This window comes from Hipposideros armiger, unplaced genomic scaffold, assembly GCF_001890085.2.
Source record: "Hipposideros armiger isolate ML-2016 unplaced genomic scaffold, ASM189008v1 scaffold_0, whole genome shotgun sequence".
NCBI lineage: Eukaryota > Metazoa > Chordata > Mammalia > Chiroptera > Hipposideridae > Hipposideros > Hipposideros armiger.
The window spans coordinates 2062559-2080917 of record NW_017731350.1 but is presented as its reverse complement, the minus strand read 5'-3'; the positions used below and the strand labels follow the sequence as shown (position 1 = coordinate 2080917).

At 44.4% G+C, this 18359-nt stretch overlaps 1 protein-coding gene across 1 annotated transcript; it reads right to left on the bottom strand.

Annotated features, from left to right (window-relative positions):
• Positions 1–403: 403 nt before the first annotated feature.
• Positions 404–17516, bottom strand: PPM1G (protein phosphatase, Mg2+/Mn2+ dependent 1G). The gene is made up of 10 exons (XM_019635918.1): positions 17130–17516; positions 5621–5690; positions 5043–5128; positions 4567–4699; positions 3469–3884; positions 2762–2899; positions 2181–2415; positions 1716–1845; positions 1313–1415; positions 404–1020 (listed from the first exon to the last, which is right to left on the bottom strand). Exons 1-10 carry the CDS (start codon positions 17247–17249, stop codon positions 814–816), a joined length of 1638 nt encoding a protein of 545 aa, XP_019491463.1. The 5' UTR covers positions 17250–17516; the 3' UTR covers positions 404–813.
• Positions 17517–18359: the final 843 nt, after the last annotated feature.

Below are 18359 nucleotides of genomic sequence, written 5' to 3'. Positions count from 1 at the left end.
CAATGTGACCAGGAAGTGATTGTGACGAAAGGAAGCAGGCGAGCCAACCAGAGGTCAGACTGAAACCGGCTGGCGAGGAAGGAAGGAGCGCCGCCCCTGGTTTCGTCTTAAGGGCTGCCTGGCCGGTCCTTACCCCTCCCTAGAGGAACGAGGAAATTACTCCTGACTCCAAGAGGCGGTGAAGATGAGCGACGCCAGGCCAGCCTGTCGGCAGCCCTGGGAGGTACAATACCCGGGCCCCCACTCTCCGACACAGAGATTCGATCCTGAGGGAGACGCACATGCACACGCGCACACGCACAGGTAGGGGCTAGGTAGATGCTACCGATGGGGTCAAGTCAGGGGCCCGGGTACCCTGGGTAGCCCAGACAGGACAGCAGCAGAGAATAAAGGACACCATGGGCACGATTAGGTTTTGGCCTTTAGTCTGAAAAAGTGTTGATTGAAAGTGTACAACAGAGAGCGGGTGCAAGCGGCCAGGGCCATGGAGCCGCCTATAAAAAAAGAATGTCCTTAAATAAAGTTCACAGAGTAAAAACCAGAACCGCCAGTCCTTCCCTCCAACACAACAGAGCACAGGCACAGAACTGGTGATGAGCCCCAAGGAGCAAGGAGGCGGCTGGGGAGGGCAGCAGAGGCTCCTGGGCTGCTGTGTGGAGGGAGAGCCCTCTTTGGAATTGGCTGAGGAAAGCCACCCAGCTCCGCCCTGCACACCTCACAACCACTGCTAAGGCTAAAGGAAAAAGACAAAACTCAGTCTCAGGTCCGGAGGGCTCAGAAAACAGTCTAGGTGGGCAGGGGTCTGGACAACCGCTAGTCCCGCTTGGCCTTCTTCTTGCTGTCACTGTTGCCATTTTCTTCAGCCCCCTCAGTAGAAAGCACCTCCTCCAGTTTCCGCTTGGCTATCTCTGGCTGAAGCTCTGCTGTGTTTCGGGGCTTGAAGCAAATGATGATGCAGGTCATGTTGTCACACCCTGTACCGTCCCCAGAAGTATCTGGTGCCAGGCACTGATCCAGCAGCTACAAAAGGGATGGGGTGGCACAGCTTCAGGGTTTGGACATTTTTCTGGAAACCTAAAGTCCCACTAGAGGGCTGGCCCTGCCAGACAGGGTGGCAAAAGGAGGGAAAGGAGCAACGGCCCATTTGCTAGTCCGTGAGGCAAAAGGATAAGTCAGGGAAATGAGGGAAGGTGGAGCTTTCTAGTCAGGTTTTGGCACTTGTCACCAACAAATGATACTCCCAGGCTCTGGTCATACAGGAAACCTAGGCTGTGCAGACCAGACACTCACTCTCCTCCACCCTGGGACTCACCTCTTCCACAATGGATGACAATAACCGAAGCTCCCCATTTTCGTCACGCTGGCTGATCTTTGATTGAATAAAGTCTATAACTTCCTGGCTGCTCATCACATTCCTGGGGTCAAAAACAATAGTTAGAATCTTCTTTAGTCCTGTCAAGGCCGAGGAAAGGAATGTGGCTAGAGGTGAGAGTCTGCATCACTGTGAGCACCCACAGAGATTGTCTTCAGCTCTGCCTTAGGCTCTGGGGTCTTGACACCAAGCTGTCTACCTAAGCTCTAATCCTAGAATAGCTTGAGAAAAGGTGCTGAATGTTGCCATTAGAGGGACGATAAAGCCAAAGCCAATTCAGAGCTCTAGACAAGAAGTAATGCTGCAGAAAAAAAAGGATTTTAAGGCATGTGCCAGTGCTCACCAGATGCCATCACAGGCAATGACCATGAATTCGTGGTCATCAGTGAGAGTCAGCACCTTGATGTCAGGAAGGGCTGAAATCATCTGTTCCTCGGGTGGCAAGTTCTTGTTTCTCTTGTAGAAGTGGTCTCCTGAAGTAAAGGAATAGTTGGCTGATGAGTAGTCTGGGTTCTTCCCACAGACTTGCGCTTGAAGCCTTGCCATTTCCCTTCTTTACAAAGTTCCAGAATTTAATGGAATAGTTTTTCTAGTTTCAGCCCTGACTTTAGGTTGTTGAACCTTAAGTCACTAACCTGTCTTTTTCATCATCCAGAAATGATATCTACCTTACCTCTTATGGAGACATTTAAGGACAGAGGTAGTAATCGGAAAGGTACAGGGCTATGATGATTACAGCTTTCTACTACATAATCTGGAACAGAGAACAAGACCCCAGAAGTCTTTCCCAGAGTCTTCTGGCCCTTACCAATGGCTCTGGAGAGGTTGAGGCCTCCGTTGACTCGCCCATCCATGGTGACCTTGCCACCAGCATTCTTGATGCGTGCTAGCTCCACTTCATCCTCTGGTTTGTGGTCATAGGACATGTCTAAAGCTTTGCCAGCCTCAGACACCACACAGCGAGAGTCTCCTGCATTGGCTACAATCAACTGCTTCCCTCGTATCAGAGCTACCACTGCTGTCGTACCGCTGTCAGAGCCAGGCTTAAGAGAAAGAAAGGGAGCATTGTGGGAGCTTCTGGACACGAGCTCCTCATCAGCACACCCCTGACCATTCACCTATGCTTTCTCCTCTCACTAGGAGCACCAAGAGAGCTTTAACAAACAGGAGGAACACAGATTTTAATCTTCCCAAAGACTACAGCATGCTCCCTCTCTTTTCTGAGATAACTCTACCCCAAAGACTTAGTTCCCCTTGCAGAATAAATACCCCCATGACCATGACTTTAGTACTAAGATAACAAAGGGACCCCTTTCCCAAAATTAAAATCAGGCGATTCACACCTGCCCCTTGCTTTTTCTACACTCACTGCTCCCCTTCCCCACACACCTCCTCTTTGCCTTCCATCCCAGGCACCATCATCTCTTCCTCTTCTTCCTCATCCTCTTCAGCCTCTTCGGTGTCATCCTCATCTTCTTCATTCTCTGCCTCTTCACTGCTGTAGCCATCCTCTTCCTCACTGCATTCCTGCCAGAGGGATGATCCCAGGCCATTGAGACTGGGATGGCCTCCTGCCCTCCTCCCCCAATCCCTACTCAAAACCAAGAGGCCCTGACTGAACACAGGTCCTCAAAACACTGAAAGATGTAACTATACAATCATGATGTAAAATCTGCAGGGAGAGGGCTAGGATGGGTTTAACTGATATCCCGAACTGGGCTCAGCAGTCACTGGCAGGAAGCCCTAGGGAAGGCCAGGGCTGTCAGCCAAAAGCACCTTCCAGGCAACATGACCAGAAAATAAGTTGCCCAGAAAAGCAAACATCCAAATATCCAAAACCACCACCTTATTCTCTCTCTAGGAGACAGACTCTGAAAGGCTCTGAATCTATTTGTTAGTGTATCAACAAAGGAAGAGGTAAGAGGGCTAATAGTACCTGTGTTGGTGGAGATAATGAATTCAAGAAAAGCTTAGAATATAGTGGGTCTTGGGGGATGATGTCATAATAGTAGAAGGGAAAGAGTCAAAGCTATGGATGGCAACCAAACAGGCTCTCTCTGCAACTTCAGCATCTGTCGGCCCCCACAAGCCCTTACCTCGCTGTCTTCCTCTTCCTCCTCCGCCTCATCTGACTCATCCTCACTGTCCTCAAAGAACTTGGACTTAGCAACTCGAGGCAGCTTGTCGGAGGCTGAAGAGCAGGAAGGCCCAGCCTCACCAGTGGGAGTGCCAGGCTCACCACCTTGGCCTGCCTCTGTCCCACGTTCCGAGTTGGAGGAAGGGCCTGTGTGGGCCTTGGCTGTGGGGCCATTTTCCTCTGCAGAAGATTCCCTAGATCGGTCCTCAGATCCTGCCTCCCCATTGAGGCCCTGGGACCCTGGTTCCTCGCCTGTCCCAGTTCCAGATTTGCTGTGGGGAGCACCCTTGTGACAGTTCTGCCCGTAGCGTGTCAGCAGCTCTTCAATAGTCATGGTAGCCTCTTCATGCAGCAATGCAGCCTCCTCATTGTCCACTGCAGGTAAGAGGCTAAATCAGCGCCCCCGTGCCAGACTCCTCATGGGATTAGTCCCTCTTACTACCTCCACTGCCCTTAGAGCCTGAGTTCCAACTTCCCCCACCACTTCCTACTCCCAAGGCTCCTCTCACTTATCCAGTCTCAGAAAAACACCCTTTTGCTTCCTTCTCAAATAACATCTGTCTCCATAGACTTCCTTTGGTCTTTGTCTTTCACCCCCTTCTTAGCCAAAGGAACACTAATTACTGTATTTTCCTTATCACCTCTCAATTTTTATTGGTAAGTTGGAAACCCTGTTCTGGCTGAGGACTCAGGGAGCCCACAATGCTACTTCAGGCCTACAGCCCAGGCTTAATGACTAGCTGCTGGGGCTAATGACAGCTCTAGTCTTGGAAAAAGGGTCACGTAAGCATTAGTAGGCACCAGAGAGACCATCACAATGAAAATTTAAAAATGCATATAAAAATTCTTGCAACTATGGCACTACGCACTCAACAAAGATTAATTCTCTTTCTCCTTTTCATAACCACCTGTAGTGCTGGAGAAGAACACGGGTTCATTAATGTGAGGATTCTCCAGGTCCCCAGGAGGTCATCCTCTCAGAATTTACATATAGATCAAATATAGTATAGTACTTTAAAATACTGATTTCCTCTCAAACAAGGGATACCACACTCACCATCATCTTCATCAGCTACTTTTTCTTTTTCATCTTCATCCTCAGTGGGTCGCCCTGCAATCTGTGCCAGCTCCTTAATGACTTCCTCAGTGGTCAGTTTGGCATCAATAGCCAAGAAGGCATCTTCCAAAGCCTGAATATAAGCAAAACAGTATGAGGCAAGTGAAGGAACAAGAACAGCAGATATAGAATGAACTGCCGGTACACAGTCCAGGTCACAGGATGAGATGCAACCTAGAGTGTCATCCGCCATGCTTGGAGACACTCGTATATCAATAAAAACAGTTCAGAGACCTGAAAATAACAAGGCAGCTCTAAAAAGGCCCAAGTGGGAATAAGATCATTTTAGGCACAGAATCCTTTAAGAAGAAATGCAGCAAGAAGCAACTAGGTGGCAATGAGAAAGGAAAAGCCAAGTATTGGAAAACAAGGGAAAGCCTACAGAAGTGAAGCATGAACATTGTGGAAAGACAGACCTTCTGTAGCTTGCCTTCTTTGTAGGCCTTCTGATCTTTGATGATATCAGGAAGATATTTGGCACAGTACAAGGCAACTTCCTCCCCTAGAAGAAAGGTAGGTCACCCAGAGCACTGCTTCCCACACATAGAAAGTGATATAATATCTATATGCCATATTGGAGTGAACCCTAAGGGTTGAGGAGATGAATACCTTAGCACAACTGAAAACTATTTGAAAGGCAATGCTTGGCAAGTTCTGACTCAGAAAATAGACTTCACCATCACTTCTCTCAGGACTATATTATTATATCCCTTATCTTTTCTCACGTGTATATTTAGTTTTCAGTGAAAAAAAGAAAAGTGCTAATGTAGAAAGAGGCTTTCTTGGATTAAAACAAGGCCTGGTGAGATTATGAATCAATATAATATCCTATTGGGAAGACAGAATGGCAAAATAGAGAAAAACAGCACCAGGCATGAAATGATATCTGAGGACCAGAACCTTGGAAAGTAAAAGAACAAAAGACCTGGTTCTTGTCCTGTAAAGTCTATAATGGAGGTATTAGAATGTTACCAAGATGATCTACTAAAGTTACCTCCATGTCCATCGTAGACAGAAAACATGGCTGTCTCACTGTCCAGCTCAGGAATACAGTTGTGAGCATCCTAGGAAAAAAGAAGCGCATAATTAGCATTTCTCAAGGTTAAAGGATATTCTTCCTTGTGCACCTCAGGTCATGAGGATCAGGTTCACACCTTAATCTCACTAACCATTGCCTAGCTGACCTACATGACCTAGAAATAAGAAAGGAAGATGGAATGATAAACCAAGAAAAGAAGTACAGAGAAGGGGGAAAGGAAGGAGGGTAAAGGAGGAGGAAAGGGAGAGTGAAAGGCAAAGAAGGAGGGCGCGAGATCAATCAGGTCGCTACCTCTGCAGTCTAGCAGCCTCAGCCTAGGAGATCTCAGTCCAGATGGCAGAATGTGTGGCTGTTGGAACTCTAGACCTGATCTTTTTGGACTTGTGGCAACTATGGGAAGAACCAGAATAAAGGATCTTTAAAGTAATTTCTAGACCCAGTCCATGAATCAGTGAATTTCAACAAGAAAATGTTAGGGAAGATAGCAAAATGAGACCAGAGGGCATTACCAACCTGGCAAGTTTCATCCTAAGGTAGCCTAAGTGAAAGTACTAGAGATTTGTAGAGCTGTATACATTTACACACTGCCGCCCACCCCCCCTCCCCCCAACACTATCTATACAAATTATTCTCGTCTTCCCTCAGTTTCACTCATACAAGAAGTTACCCTCAGGCTAGGCAGAGGATATATTTACAAAAGAATGTCTTCCCAACAAATAATGCTATTAAACTACACTGTGCTGGGGCCCGCCGAGTGGCACATTGGTTAAGAGCTGGCTTGGGATGCCAGAAGGCCCCGGTTCGGATCCCACATATGAGGGCCAGTGACACTGCCCTCTACAGCTAAGATGCTGAACAACAGCTCAACCTGGAGCTGGACTGCCGTGAGTAGCCGGCGATGGCGTAGCCTGCAGCCCCTGCTGCAGTGGGTTGCCATGGACTACCATGTGTAGCCAGCAGCCAGCGTGAGCGGCCAGCAGCCGCTGTGAGTGGCCGTCCAGAAGCCGGTGACCGATCTGCCTCGCACGGGAAGAGCGCAATGATGGTACCAACTTGGGCCAGTGAAGCAACGTCCTCCACAACTAGACTGAAGAACAAAACGACAGCAACTTGTCTGTTCCCCTTCCCCCAATTCCCCAGCTCTGTTCCCATCCCCCAATTCCCCAATAAAAATCTTAAAAACAAAAACAAACAAACAAAAAAAACTACACTGTGCTTAGTACTTGTTAACTGGGATTTATAATGCCCCATATAATCAGCCTGCCCATCTCCTATTCCCAGCCTGAACTGAAATATCATTCAACCTTGATGGCACCGCACACCCGAAGAGAAGTTTGCAATGGTCCTGCCACACCAACATTTCGGTTGGAAGTCTGGGCTTGATTAAAGTCTTCTAATAACAAGACTCTGCTACCCCAAACTAGTATTCCAAGCTAAGCCATAGTTCAAGACCCTCAGACCTTGGTAAAAATATGCCACAGCTTACTCTGCCCCACGTTGGAAAACAACCCAACCTTCCTTTTAGGTACTTTCTACAAACAAAAAGGATACAAGCAACTATTTACTTAATTGATTATCTTTGTGTAAGTTAATAGTTCTCCTTTCTCTTCGGGCATTAGCATTTTAAAATTTCTAACTGTATTAATACTTAGGAAATCAGAGTGCAGTGGTTCTTATGTTAGCCCTGAAATAAGACTATGCTTTCATTATACAAGTCTAGAAAATAAAAATTATTTTAAAGCAGGGAAGGAGAGCATCAAAAAATACCTAGTTCTGTATTTTCCTCTGATTGTCTCCAGGAGAAAATGCCCCCAAAGCTAATGGGATGTCATGGATGGCCCTTGATGGCCTATCTAAGGTCATTGCCAACTGCCTCTTAGCCTTGTCCCCAGGATCTGGAGAGCATCACAGACCAAAGGTCACCTCTCTCTTCCATCCACTCTACCACCAGCAATAATGGCCTCCCCTTCCCTCTAAGCCAGCGTTTATCTTACTGGGCCTTCCTCTCCTCTCACCACCATATCAGCACCTTCTTGCCTGCTTTTACTACTCTACCAGTAGTTCTGAAGACTTTAATGTGCTTAAGAACTCATCTGTTCATTCATTCATTCATTCATCAATCAAATACCTGAGTATCCATTATATGCAGGAATAATTATAACCATCTAAATTTCCATGACTAGATTAGATTACAAATGGTGCACCCTCCTCCAGAATGGAACATATGAAGCTGTTAGAAATGATGACTGTGGGCCGGCCGAGTGGCGCGATGGTTAAGAACTGGCTTGGGACGCCAGAGGGCCCCGGTTCGGATCCCACATATGAGGGCCAGTGACACTGCCCTCCACGGCTAAGATGCTGAACAACAGCTCAACCTGGAGCTGGGCTGCCATGAGTCGCCGGCGATGGCGTAGGCTGCAGCCACTGTGGCCGTGGGTTGCCATGGACTACCATGTGTAGCCAGCAGCCAGCGTGAGCGGCCAGCAGCCGCCGTGAGCGGCTGTCCAGAAGCCGGCAACTGATGTGCCTCACCCGGGAAGAGCGCAATGATGGTGCCAACTTGGGCCAGTGAAGCAACGTCCTCCACAACTAGACTGAAGAACCAAAGGACAAAAACTTGTCTGTTCCCCTTCCCCCAATTCCCCAGCACTGTTCCCATCCCCCCAATTCCCCAGTAAAAATCTTAAAAAAAAATAAAAAAAGAAATGATGACTGTGTTAATCTGGAAATGAGTTCACAATATATTAAGTGATTAAAAGGAAAAAAAAGTACCTGTTATGTATATGCTAGAAGTCCAGAAGATCATGTATCAAACAGTGAATGAAGAGTGAGATTCGGGTATTATTTTCTACGTTTTTTAATTGTTTGTATAATAAGCCATATTGTTCCATTCAGAATAATGACAACAAAACAAACCTATGAATTAGCCTTGAGCCGCCAAGCTACCATGTATTTCATGATCTCTGGCCAGCTATCTCTTGGTGTGCCTCAATTTTATCTTCTATAAAATGGAATAACAACATCTACCTAACCCACATAACAGGAATATTGTGAGGATGATGTAAAATATGTAAAAGTGCTTTGTAAACTGGATTTTAACATAGATATTCTACTCTGAAATTTAGCGCCTGGCTCTCAGTTTTCTTCTCTATCCTTATTCTCAAAGAGGAATGCCCACCATAAAGATTCATCTTATGCCCTGAGGTCTCAGGTCCTAGAATTACTCCACATTACCTTCTCCTTCACTTCTTGGTGAGGCTTTGAATCTGTATTATCACTTGGAGCTACTCTACCTTCTCCAAGCACTTCAATTTCCCCCTTTACACTCTGCTCATCGACTCCCTACCTTTTTAAAGGCCTTGCCTTTGTTTCTCTCTGTCCCTTTCTGAGCCAGAGCCAAGTATTTCAACACTGTCTCTTAGCAATCTAGAAAACCTCGTCCAACCTTGTATAACCCGACCAACTGCTTTCTTTACCCCTGAATCAGAGCCACTGAATATTGTAGTCATAAGATGTCATGAAATCATGTTGACTGTGGTCACTGCTTCCATTTAGCTTTTTTTTTTTTCTGTATTCTCTATTGACTCTTAAATATATTAATCACAGTCAGTCACAAACCTTGCCCACACTGTTCCAAGTTATCAATGTTATTCTCCTTTTACTCTTAGCAGATGAGCTAACCTCTTTCTTTACTTAGATCAAGGTCACATTTCAAGAACTACTTCATCTTCCCTATTCTACCTCAATCTCTCCTTCCCTTCTGCCTCAAAAGTAGTATTTCTCCTCTCTTTCTAGATTAACATTTCCTCTTAAACTCCTAATCTTCAAACTCTTCTCCTTCAAGATCTTACTAAACCGAGCAGACAATAAACTTAACAGCAACCCAAATAGTTATTTTACAGGCTTCATTCTCCCCATCCATTGGATATAATCAAAGTGTACAAACCATGTCAGCTTTCTAGAAAGTTCTCTTGGATTCTGTGAAAAACTGTAGTTCTTTACCTCCAAATACCTATTTCTGTTGGAGGTCCCTTCACCTCAAACTTAACATATAAACAGGAACTCAGCAGGCTCCAAAAAGAAAAAAATCAGAGCTTCCCCTACAGGTCTTATTTGTGTAGGTGGAATCGTAACTCTCCCCAGCAGCACCAAATACAGGTCCTCCTTGACCTTCCTGGCTGTCTTCCATCATCCGCAACTGAGTCCTGCTGAGTTATCCTTAGTAACTCTGTTCCTGGATTACTTTACTCTTAGTAGTAATTCCTCACCTATCTCTATTCTCTACCCCTTGTAATCCAGCCTACATACACGTAGCTGTCAAATTAATCTTCCAAAAATAGCATTTTATTGCTAGAACCTTCAATGTATTCTACTGCGTATAAGGTTGATTCCATGCAACTTACTAGAAATTTAAGGCACTCAATCATCATTCCCACCCATCTCTATAACCCAATCTCTTAGCTCTCATAACCATTCCCCAAAAGAAACTACTCCACTCTTGACACTGACCACCCCAGCCCAACATAGTGAAAATGTTTGCCTCCGAGACTTTCTTCCTATCTTTCCTTCTAATACTCTTTTTTTGTCTCACTATCCTCCTCCTCATTTGTCTGTTATACTCTTTACTTAAGGTCCAGTTAGTGTCACCACCTCCAAGAGATCTTTCGGAATCACACCAATACTCTATGATCATTCCCCCTTCTAAACTCTTTTAATATTTACTGCACTCAGTATATGCCATCTTGTACTGTTATCCAACATTCCACAGGAGAAAAGGGAGTCCTAGGTACAAAACTAGATTGTAAACCAACATGAAAGCAAAGACTGTCTTAAATTTCTTCATAGCTCTGGGGCCTAACATTATGTTCTGCAACACAGCAGGAGTTCTATGTTTGCACACATGGTGAGTTCCCCGATGCCTCCAGAAAACTACCTTAAGGATACCCCTTTTTCATTGTCCCCATCTCTGGGACAAATCCAGAGAATATATCATATCATAACACAATAACCACTGAGATGGTCTGGAAGAGATAACTGTGAATATACAGGTCACCTGTGTCAGGGCTCTTAGGCCTTGCCTTACTAAATCATGTATACACAGCCACTTCTAGACCATCAATGGCTCTATATTAATAAAGGCTTGGTTATCCTCCTGATGTCAATCTCCTAAGGTTATAAATATATCCACAAACAAAACATAGCTGTATCGTTGAATCAATCATTTTGAATTATGATACATAAATTTATCTAAATCTTTACAAATCAAGATAAAAAATTTGAAGGTGGTTGGGAAGGAAATTACATTTTGATATTACTATCTGACTTTTAAAATGATATGCATGTATTACCACTGTGCTCTAGACTTAATGTTTTGTGTCTCCCTAAAATTCCTATGTTGAAACATAATCCCCAATGTGGTGGTATATGGAAGGTGGAGCCTTTGGGAAGTCATGAGGTAAGAGCTCTCACGAATGAGATTAGTGCCCTAATAAAAGAGACCCCAGAGAGTTCCCCTGCCTTTTGAGGACACAGCTAGAAGACAGCTGTCTATGACCCAGGAAGTGGGCCCTCACCAGACACCTTGATCTTGGACTTTCCATCACAGTCTTGAAGAGATATTTGGATACCCATGTTCATAGCCAAAAGGTAGAAACAACCCTAGAGTCCACCAACAGATGAATGGATAAACAAAATGGATAAACATATATATATATATATGTTTTGTTTTTTAAAAACAAAAAACTTCCCACAAAGAAAAGCCTAATCTCAGATGGCTTCACTGGTGAATTCTACCAAATATTCAAAGAATACCAATTCTTCATAAAGTCTTTCAAAATGTAGAAGAGGAGGCAACACTTTCCAACTCATTTATCTATGAGTCCAGTATTATCCTGATACCAAACCAGACAGATACTACAAGAAAACTACAGACTTAATAACAAAATCTCAGATGGCTTTTGTACAGAAATTGACAAGCTGACCCTAAAGTTCATATGGAAATGCAAGGGATCCAGAAAAGAAACAAGAAAAAGAACAAAGTTGGAAGCCATACTTCCTGATTTGAAAACTTACCAAAGCTATAGTAACCAAGACAATGTGGTATTGGCATAACAACAGGTATATAGGTCAATAGAATGGAATTAAGAATCCAGAAATAAACATTCATATTTATGGTCAATGGCTCTTCAACAATGATGTTAAGATAATTCAATAAGGAAAAAGAACAGGCTTTTAACAAATGTCTGGGTGCCGGGACAACTAGATACATATTCACAAGCCAAAGTATGAAGTTGGATCCTTTCTTTACACCACACAAAAAACAACTCAAAATGGATCACAGACCTAAAATGTAAGAGCTAAAACTATAAAATTCTTAATATATAGATTTGACTTCAATATTTTAAATTTTTGTGCTTCAAAGGACACCAACAAGAAAGAAGAGGCAGTGTGGAAGCAAATATTTACAAATCCTATCTGATAAGGGACTTGTATCCAGAATATAGAAAGAACTTTTACATCTTAGTAAAAAGAGAAAAAAAGACAACCCAATTAAAAATTGGCAAAGGATATGCATAGACATTTCTCCAAAGATATATAAATGGCCAATCAGCACAAGAAAAGATGCTCAAACATCATTAGCCATTAGGGAAATACAATCAAAGCCACAATGAGATACCATTTCACATACACTAGAATGGCTATAATAAAAAAAGACAGATAATAATGAGCATAGGGAGGATATGGAAAAATTAATACCTTCACATTTTGCTGGTAGGAATGTAAAATGGTAAAACCACTTTGGAAAATAGGCAGTTCTTCAAAATGTTAAACATGAAGTTATTACATGACCCAGCAATTCTGCTCCTAGGTATGTACTCAAGAGAAATAAACACTTATTTCCACACAAAAACTTCTACATGACTGTTCATAGCATCATTATTTGTAATAGCCAAAATGTGAAAATCTAAACATCCATTATCAACTGATGAAAGGATAAACAAAATGTCCATACAATTAAATATCCAGCCATAAAAATGAAGTACTGATAGATTGTTGATACAACATGGATGACCCTTAATAACAGCATGTTTTGTAAAAGCCAGACATAAAAGGTGACACAGTTATGATTCCATTCATATGAAATGTTCAGAATACCCAAATCCATAGAGACACAATGTAAATTAGTGGTTGCCATAGGGAGTGACTTGGTAATGGTTACAAGGTTTCTTTTTGGGGTTATGAAAATGTTCTAAAATTGACAGTGGTGATGGCTATAGAACTCTGTGAATATATTAACCATTGAAATGTACACTCTGTGTATGGTATGTGAATTATATCTCCAAGTTGTTTAAAAAGTGGCCTATATATACATTTTTAAATACTATATATGATTAAAAGTTGACATATTCCGGTGCCGGCCGAGTGGCTCAGTTGGTTAAGAGCGTGAGCTCTGAGCAACAGGGTCGCCGGTTCGATTCCCACATGGGCCAGTGAGCTGCCCTGGAGCTGAACTACTGCTGAGCTGCCTGCCAAAAGGTGGCAGGATGGCTCAGCTGGTGAGAGCACGTGCTCCTAACAACAAGGTTTCCGGTTCAACTCCCACATGGGATGGTGGGCTATGCCCACCTGCAACTAAGATTGAACACGGCACCTTGAGCTGAGCTGAGCTGCCAAAGGGCAGCTGGGGCTTGGTAGTTAGAGCGTGTGCTCTTACCTACAAGGTTTCCGGTTTGACTCCCGCATGGGATTGTGGGCTATGCCCACCCGCAACTAAGATTGAACACTGCACCTTGAGCTGAGTGACCGCAAGGTGCAATGGTGACTGGACCTGGAGCTGAGCTAGCTGCGCCCTCCACAACTAAGACTGAAGGACAATAACTTGGCTGTTCCCCTTCCCCAATAAAATCTTTTTTTAAAAAAAAGGTTGATATACTCCATCTTTGAACTAGATGTAGAGGGAAACAGAAAAAAAACTCCTCTGGAATCAGTACTGAGTCTACAGCATGCCATTAAACATCAGTGATTCTTTAAGTTCAGTTCTAAAGATCTGTGCTCTCCAGAAAGCGTAATTTTAATAAAGGCTTAGAATGGGAAGAGCTACTGATCAAATCTGTTAAATTTCTACATTCAAATTCAAGTCCTTACCTCTCAAAGTGCAATTCCAAGATGATAACCTAACAGAGGATCAAGGGTGGAGAAGTAGTAGTAACAACTGCTAGAGGATTGGGCAATAGCAATAATTTATGTAAAATATTCTCGAAATCTTAAGGAATAAGTTCTGATTGCACCTCAAGTCAGTCACTTGAGAACTTATAAAGGAGTAGTATAATAGAAATCAATTTCTCATATTCATGGGCATACCTTTGATACCATTTCACATGACCCTTGAATTGTGAAGAAGAGATACTGCATGCTAATCAAATGAAAAGAATGCCCTTTTATATAAGTTGCTTAAATGCATCCTAGATAAAAGGAATTCTGACCTGGTTCAGTAAGTAAAAAGTGCTTTCAACTACAGAGATGAGACGCTAATCTGAGGATCAGACATAAATGCTCTTCAGCCTCAGAGGCCCTCTCTCAAGTGGAACCCCACAGCACGCTTGAGAGGTAGCTCATTTTAGTTTTCCCCATTAATATAATGATTGAAACTGTCATGCAGATATCTTAAGAATCTTCTGCTCAACATTATCTACATTCAATTTTAGATAAACCTCTATGACCATTAATAACCCAGCTTCTATATGGCACCGAACAGCTAGCCTACTCAAAATTATAGTCTAGGTATTGGCATGCCTTTAAAAAAGGGCAAACATCATTTACAGAATTAAAAAAAGAAAAAAATCCTAACTCCCCATAGAAAGCAATTTTGTCACTCCAGAGAACTTCACAACCAAAACTACAAGTACCTTTGTCCCTTTAAGACTGCATCAACTAAAACTGTTTTCAGATTGGGCTTATTAGCCACCAAAAACTCAGAGCCTTTCCATATATATTTCTCAGGCACCCTTCCACAACCTACCTCTTAACCCCCAAAATACATACCTCAACCAGCTTGAGGGTCCCTCCAAACCATGGAGAAGGAGGAAGGGAAGGGAACATCAACTGTGGTATTTTGATTACCCCTCCTCAAAACACCCTGGTTCCACAGCAACAGGGGCTGGAGAGAGGCAGAAAGTATAAAATGCCAGCTGTTGACAGTTGCCATCCTTGCCTCAAGGGAAGGGATAAAATAATACTCCCTAAAGCTGAATCTATGTGTCAGGATTTTAGCAACCTTTGAAATGTATATTAGTATAATAAACTTACCTCAACTGAATCATTAGGATCAAGTAAATAGACTTAATTGGTGGAATTACACCCTAAAGGTTAAGAGGAACAGAAGTGCACTTTGTGAAAAGGTAAGAATCACAGATGAGGCTAAAAGTCATAGTTATTTTCTTGTCATACCAAAGAAACTATCACATACATTGGGGAGAAAGGAAACAAAGCCAGAAGGAAAAATATCAAGGAAGCAGAAAAGGATCCAAAACAGGGCCTCAGGAGGATTTGATTAAGTATATTTAACAATTCAAACAAAAGTAAATTGAGAAACAGTGTAAGGAAGATTTTGAAACCCTGAGTGGTTACTTCTCAGGAGGAAGATTAGGATCTAAGGAATAGTCTAACAAGATCTTTAAAAATCAAACAGCCCCTGATGAAAAAGTCATTTTCTAATTACCAGAGGAGAAATAAAGGGAAATGCCCTGCAGAGAAGAAGCAAAGAGCACAGAATCACTGGGCAAATGACTTGGAAAACTGAATACCCAAGCAACTCAATTCATAAAGATAACTAGAAAAGAGTACTAAAGAAATGGAAAAACCACAGCAGAGAGGAAAATGGAAAATACAGAATGAGGAAAAGCCTTACAGTGAAATGAAACAGTCACCTCAAATCTTACATTAACAGAAAATGCCACAGAAATAGAACCTCCAAACTACCAACTAACTAACCCAAACCCCAGTCTTGCATAAATGTTTTCCTATTGAAACTATATCTGGACATTTCTAAGTCAATTACATTTACCAAGCACCCAGTAAGCTTGATATTGTGCACCAGTGAAATATGAACATTATACTTCAGGTTGACACAGATGATAAATGTTTAGTGTCTTGGAACAATGTCATCTTACAGATTCTTTCCACCAAACCTTTCTTTGCTTCAAATTCTGAGCTGTAAAATGTAGGAGCCAAACTAGATGAGATGAATTATAGGGTCCCCTCCTATCTTGAAATTTATACCTAATGATAGAACTGTTCTTAAAGTCTGCTGTGGGTATAAAATTTGAGTCTGAAACAAACCTTTACGTTTATATACTGTCATTCCAGAGCTAACCACAGGGAGGAGCGAGGGATTGGAAGGGATTCCCAAGGGAGACAGTATTTGGCTGTTACCTGAAGCCCACCTACTAAGTGGATAAAGCCTCAATCCCAGGCATAATTAGAGCATTTCCCTGGCCCCTCTGCCTAGATCAAACAATACTCTTCACAAAAACACATCTTACACGTGTCTTTCTTCCTTTCCTTCCTACCCTGTTCTCCTTTGTAGTTTCACATCCATTTTGCCCATAGTACTCCTTTTTATCCAGACTTTTTTCTTTTACCCAGAGTGAAGTTTTCTAGAAAAGAAAATCAGTTCTCTGCAGGTTAAGACAAAAAAAAATATTGATGAAGTGACTGAAAATCAAGGAAACTATAAAACAACAAGCACAGGCAAATGACAATTACTAAGTTTTCGAAAAATCCCGAGAAAATATCAAGCATAATTAAAAAAAAAAAAAAGGAATACTACTGACTCGTTTCAAGTTTTCCAAAGGCCGTAAAAGGCCCTGAAAAGAATACAAACGAGTGACAATTCTTGGAGGGCAAGTCGAACCTCTGAAATTAACATGCGGTGCCCAGGGCCAGGCAACTAGGTGTTAAGAACATGAAACAGACTATTTGCCCCCGCTCCCTTTCACTGTCAAACTCATCGCCCAAAGAAGCCTCTCACATTTAATTTTTTTTAATTTAAAGTACTGTCCTTCACATCTATTCGCCTATTCCTCGCAAAAGTAAATGAACAGTCCTCCTTTTCATTTTTACTCCCCCACAAAACGTCACGCCGTATAAGAGCCTGGAAGGCAGTACTGGCACGAGAGCGATGGCGCGAAGACACGGGGAAAGGGCAGTCAGTGGGCGGAAGGTGCCTCTCCCCACATGGCCAAAGCCTCGCTGCCAAGCTGGCCACAGGCACACGGTCCCCAAGCACCGGCAGCTCCCTCTCGGCCCCAGGCCCTCTCTCGGTGCCGCCCCCCAAACTGCCGCTGAGGCCGCAGGCTCTCGACTTGGACCCTTCCCGGGGGATAACCCCATTCCCCCGCTCCCTTTTTCCAACGGGTTCCCTCCCGCCCTACAGTGGCCAGCCTATGGACCCCTCCCGCCTCACCTCCATGGAGACACGCCAGCCTTGCATGGCGGAGAAGCCATAGGGTAGCGGCAGGCGCGGTGCGCCAACCCCGTCCCCGGAGCACTTCACCGTGTTGGGCTGGGAAAGGTAGGCACCCATGGCGGCGGCTGGCCGGCGGCCTCAGGGGCAGGTGAGCGGGCCGCGACCCGTGCCGGCGCCGGGAGCCCCAGGAGCGCGTGTGGCAGGAGCAGGCTCGGCGGCGCGGCGACGCAAGGTGCCGGTGAAAGGCGCGAGGCCGGCCAGGAGGCGGTAACGGGACTGGGAACGGAGAGGGAGCGGAAGCGGAAACGGCGCCGCTCCAGACCCCGCCCGGCCGGCGCGGCGCGGCGCGGCACAGCGCTGCAGGCAGTCATTTCCTTAGCAACTCGCCCCGCCCGCGGGGACAACGGCCCGCCCAACCGTCAATGCCGCGAGAGTGGCGCGGCCACGCCCCCCAACGGCCTCTGCCAGACTCCCGCCGCCCCGAAGGCGGCAGGCAGGTCTTGGTAGCTGTCTCGTGCTGTCCCCCGTCTTAGCTCCCCTAGCACGGCCTCTCGCATGTTTGTCTGAAACTCTTTTGTTTGGGACCCGGCGCTTCCGGTCCATCTTCCAATGTGTCAGCAGCTCCCCCCAACCACCACCACTGCCGCACCCTCAGTCTCCGCAAACCCCGCTTGAGTCTGTTCAATTAAAGTTGACTAGCTGTTCTGAGCGCACGAAGTACCTGGCCAGGCCTTATGAGGCCTGTACGCGTAGAATGTGGGCGAGTCTTTTCTAACAAAAGAAAATAAAGACCTTTATGACACCAATCGAGTTAATATAGTGCAGAAATGTTTGGCACATTTTATGCTGGATGGGAAGAAATCAAAGGAGAGGAGGACGCACTGTTGTTTGAGTCCTCAGGAGCATATTATGCTAGGGGAAGGAAGGGGATAATGTTACGAGGTTGCAGGGGTTGAGGAAGACTGTAAAATGCATTTGGGAGGATTTTTGAGGAAGCTGGCATGCCTCGTTGGAAAGTGATTTTAAGTAGTATTAGATAGATAGGATAGAGAGGGTCGTAAGTGCCAAGATGGGTGACTTGGACGTCACTGTTATCCCAGTGTAGCATATTAGGACTAGTTGTCTAGCCTTTGTGTGCAGTGCAGATTGGGGGGGCGGGGGGGGCGGGGTCTGGAGAATTATTGGTTAAAAGGCTCTTAATCCAAGCTGAGGTGGGAAAGGACTAGG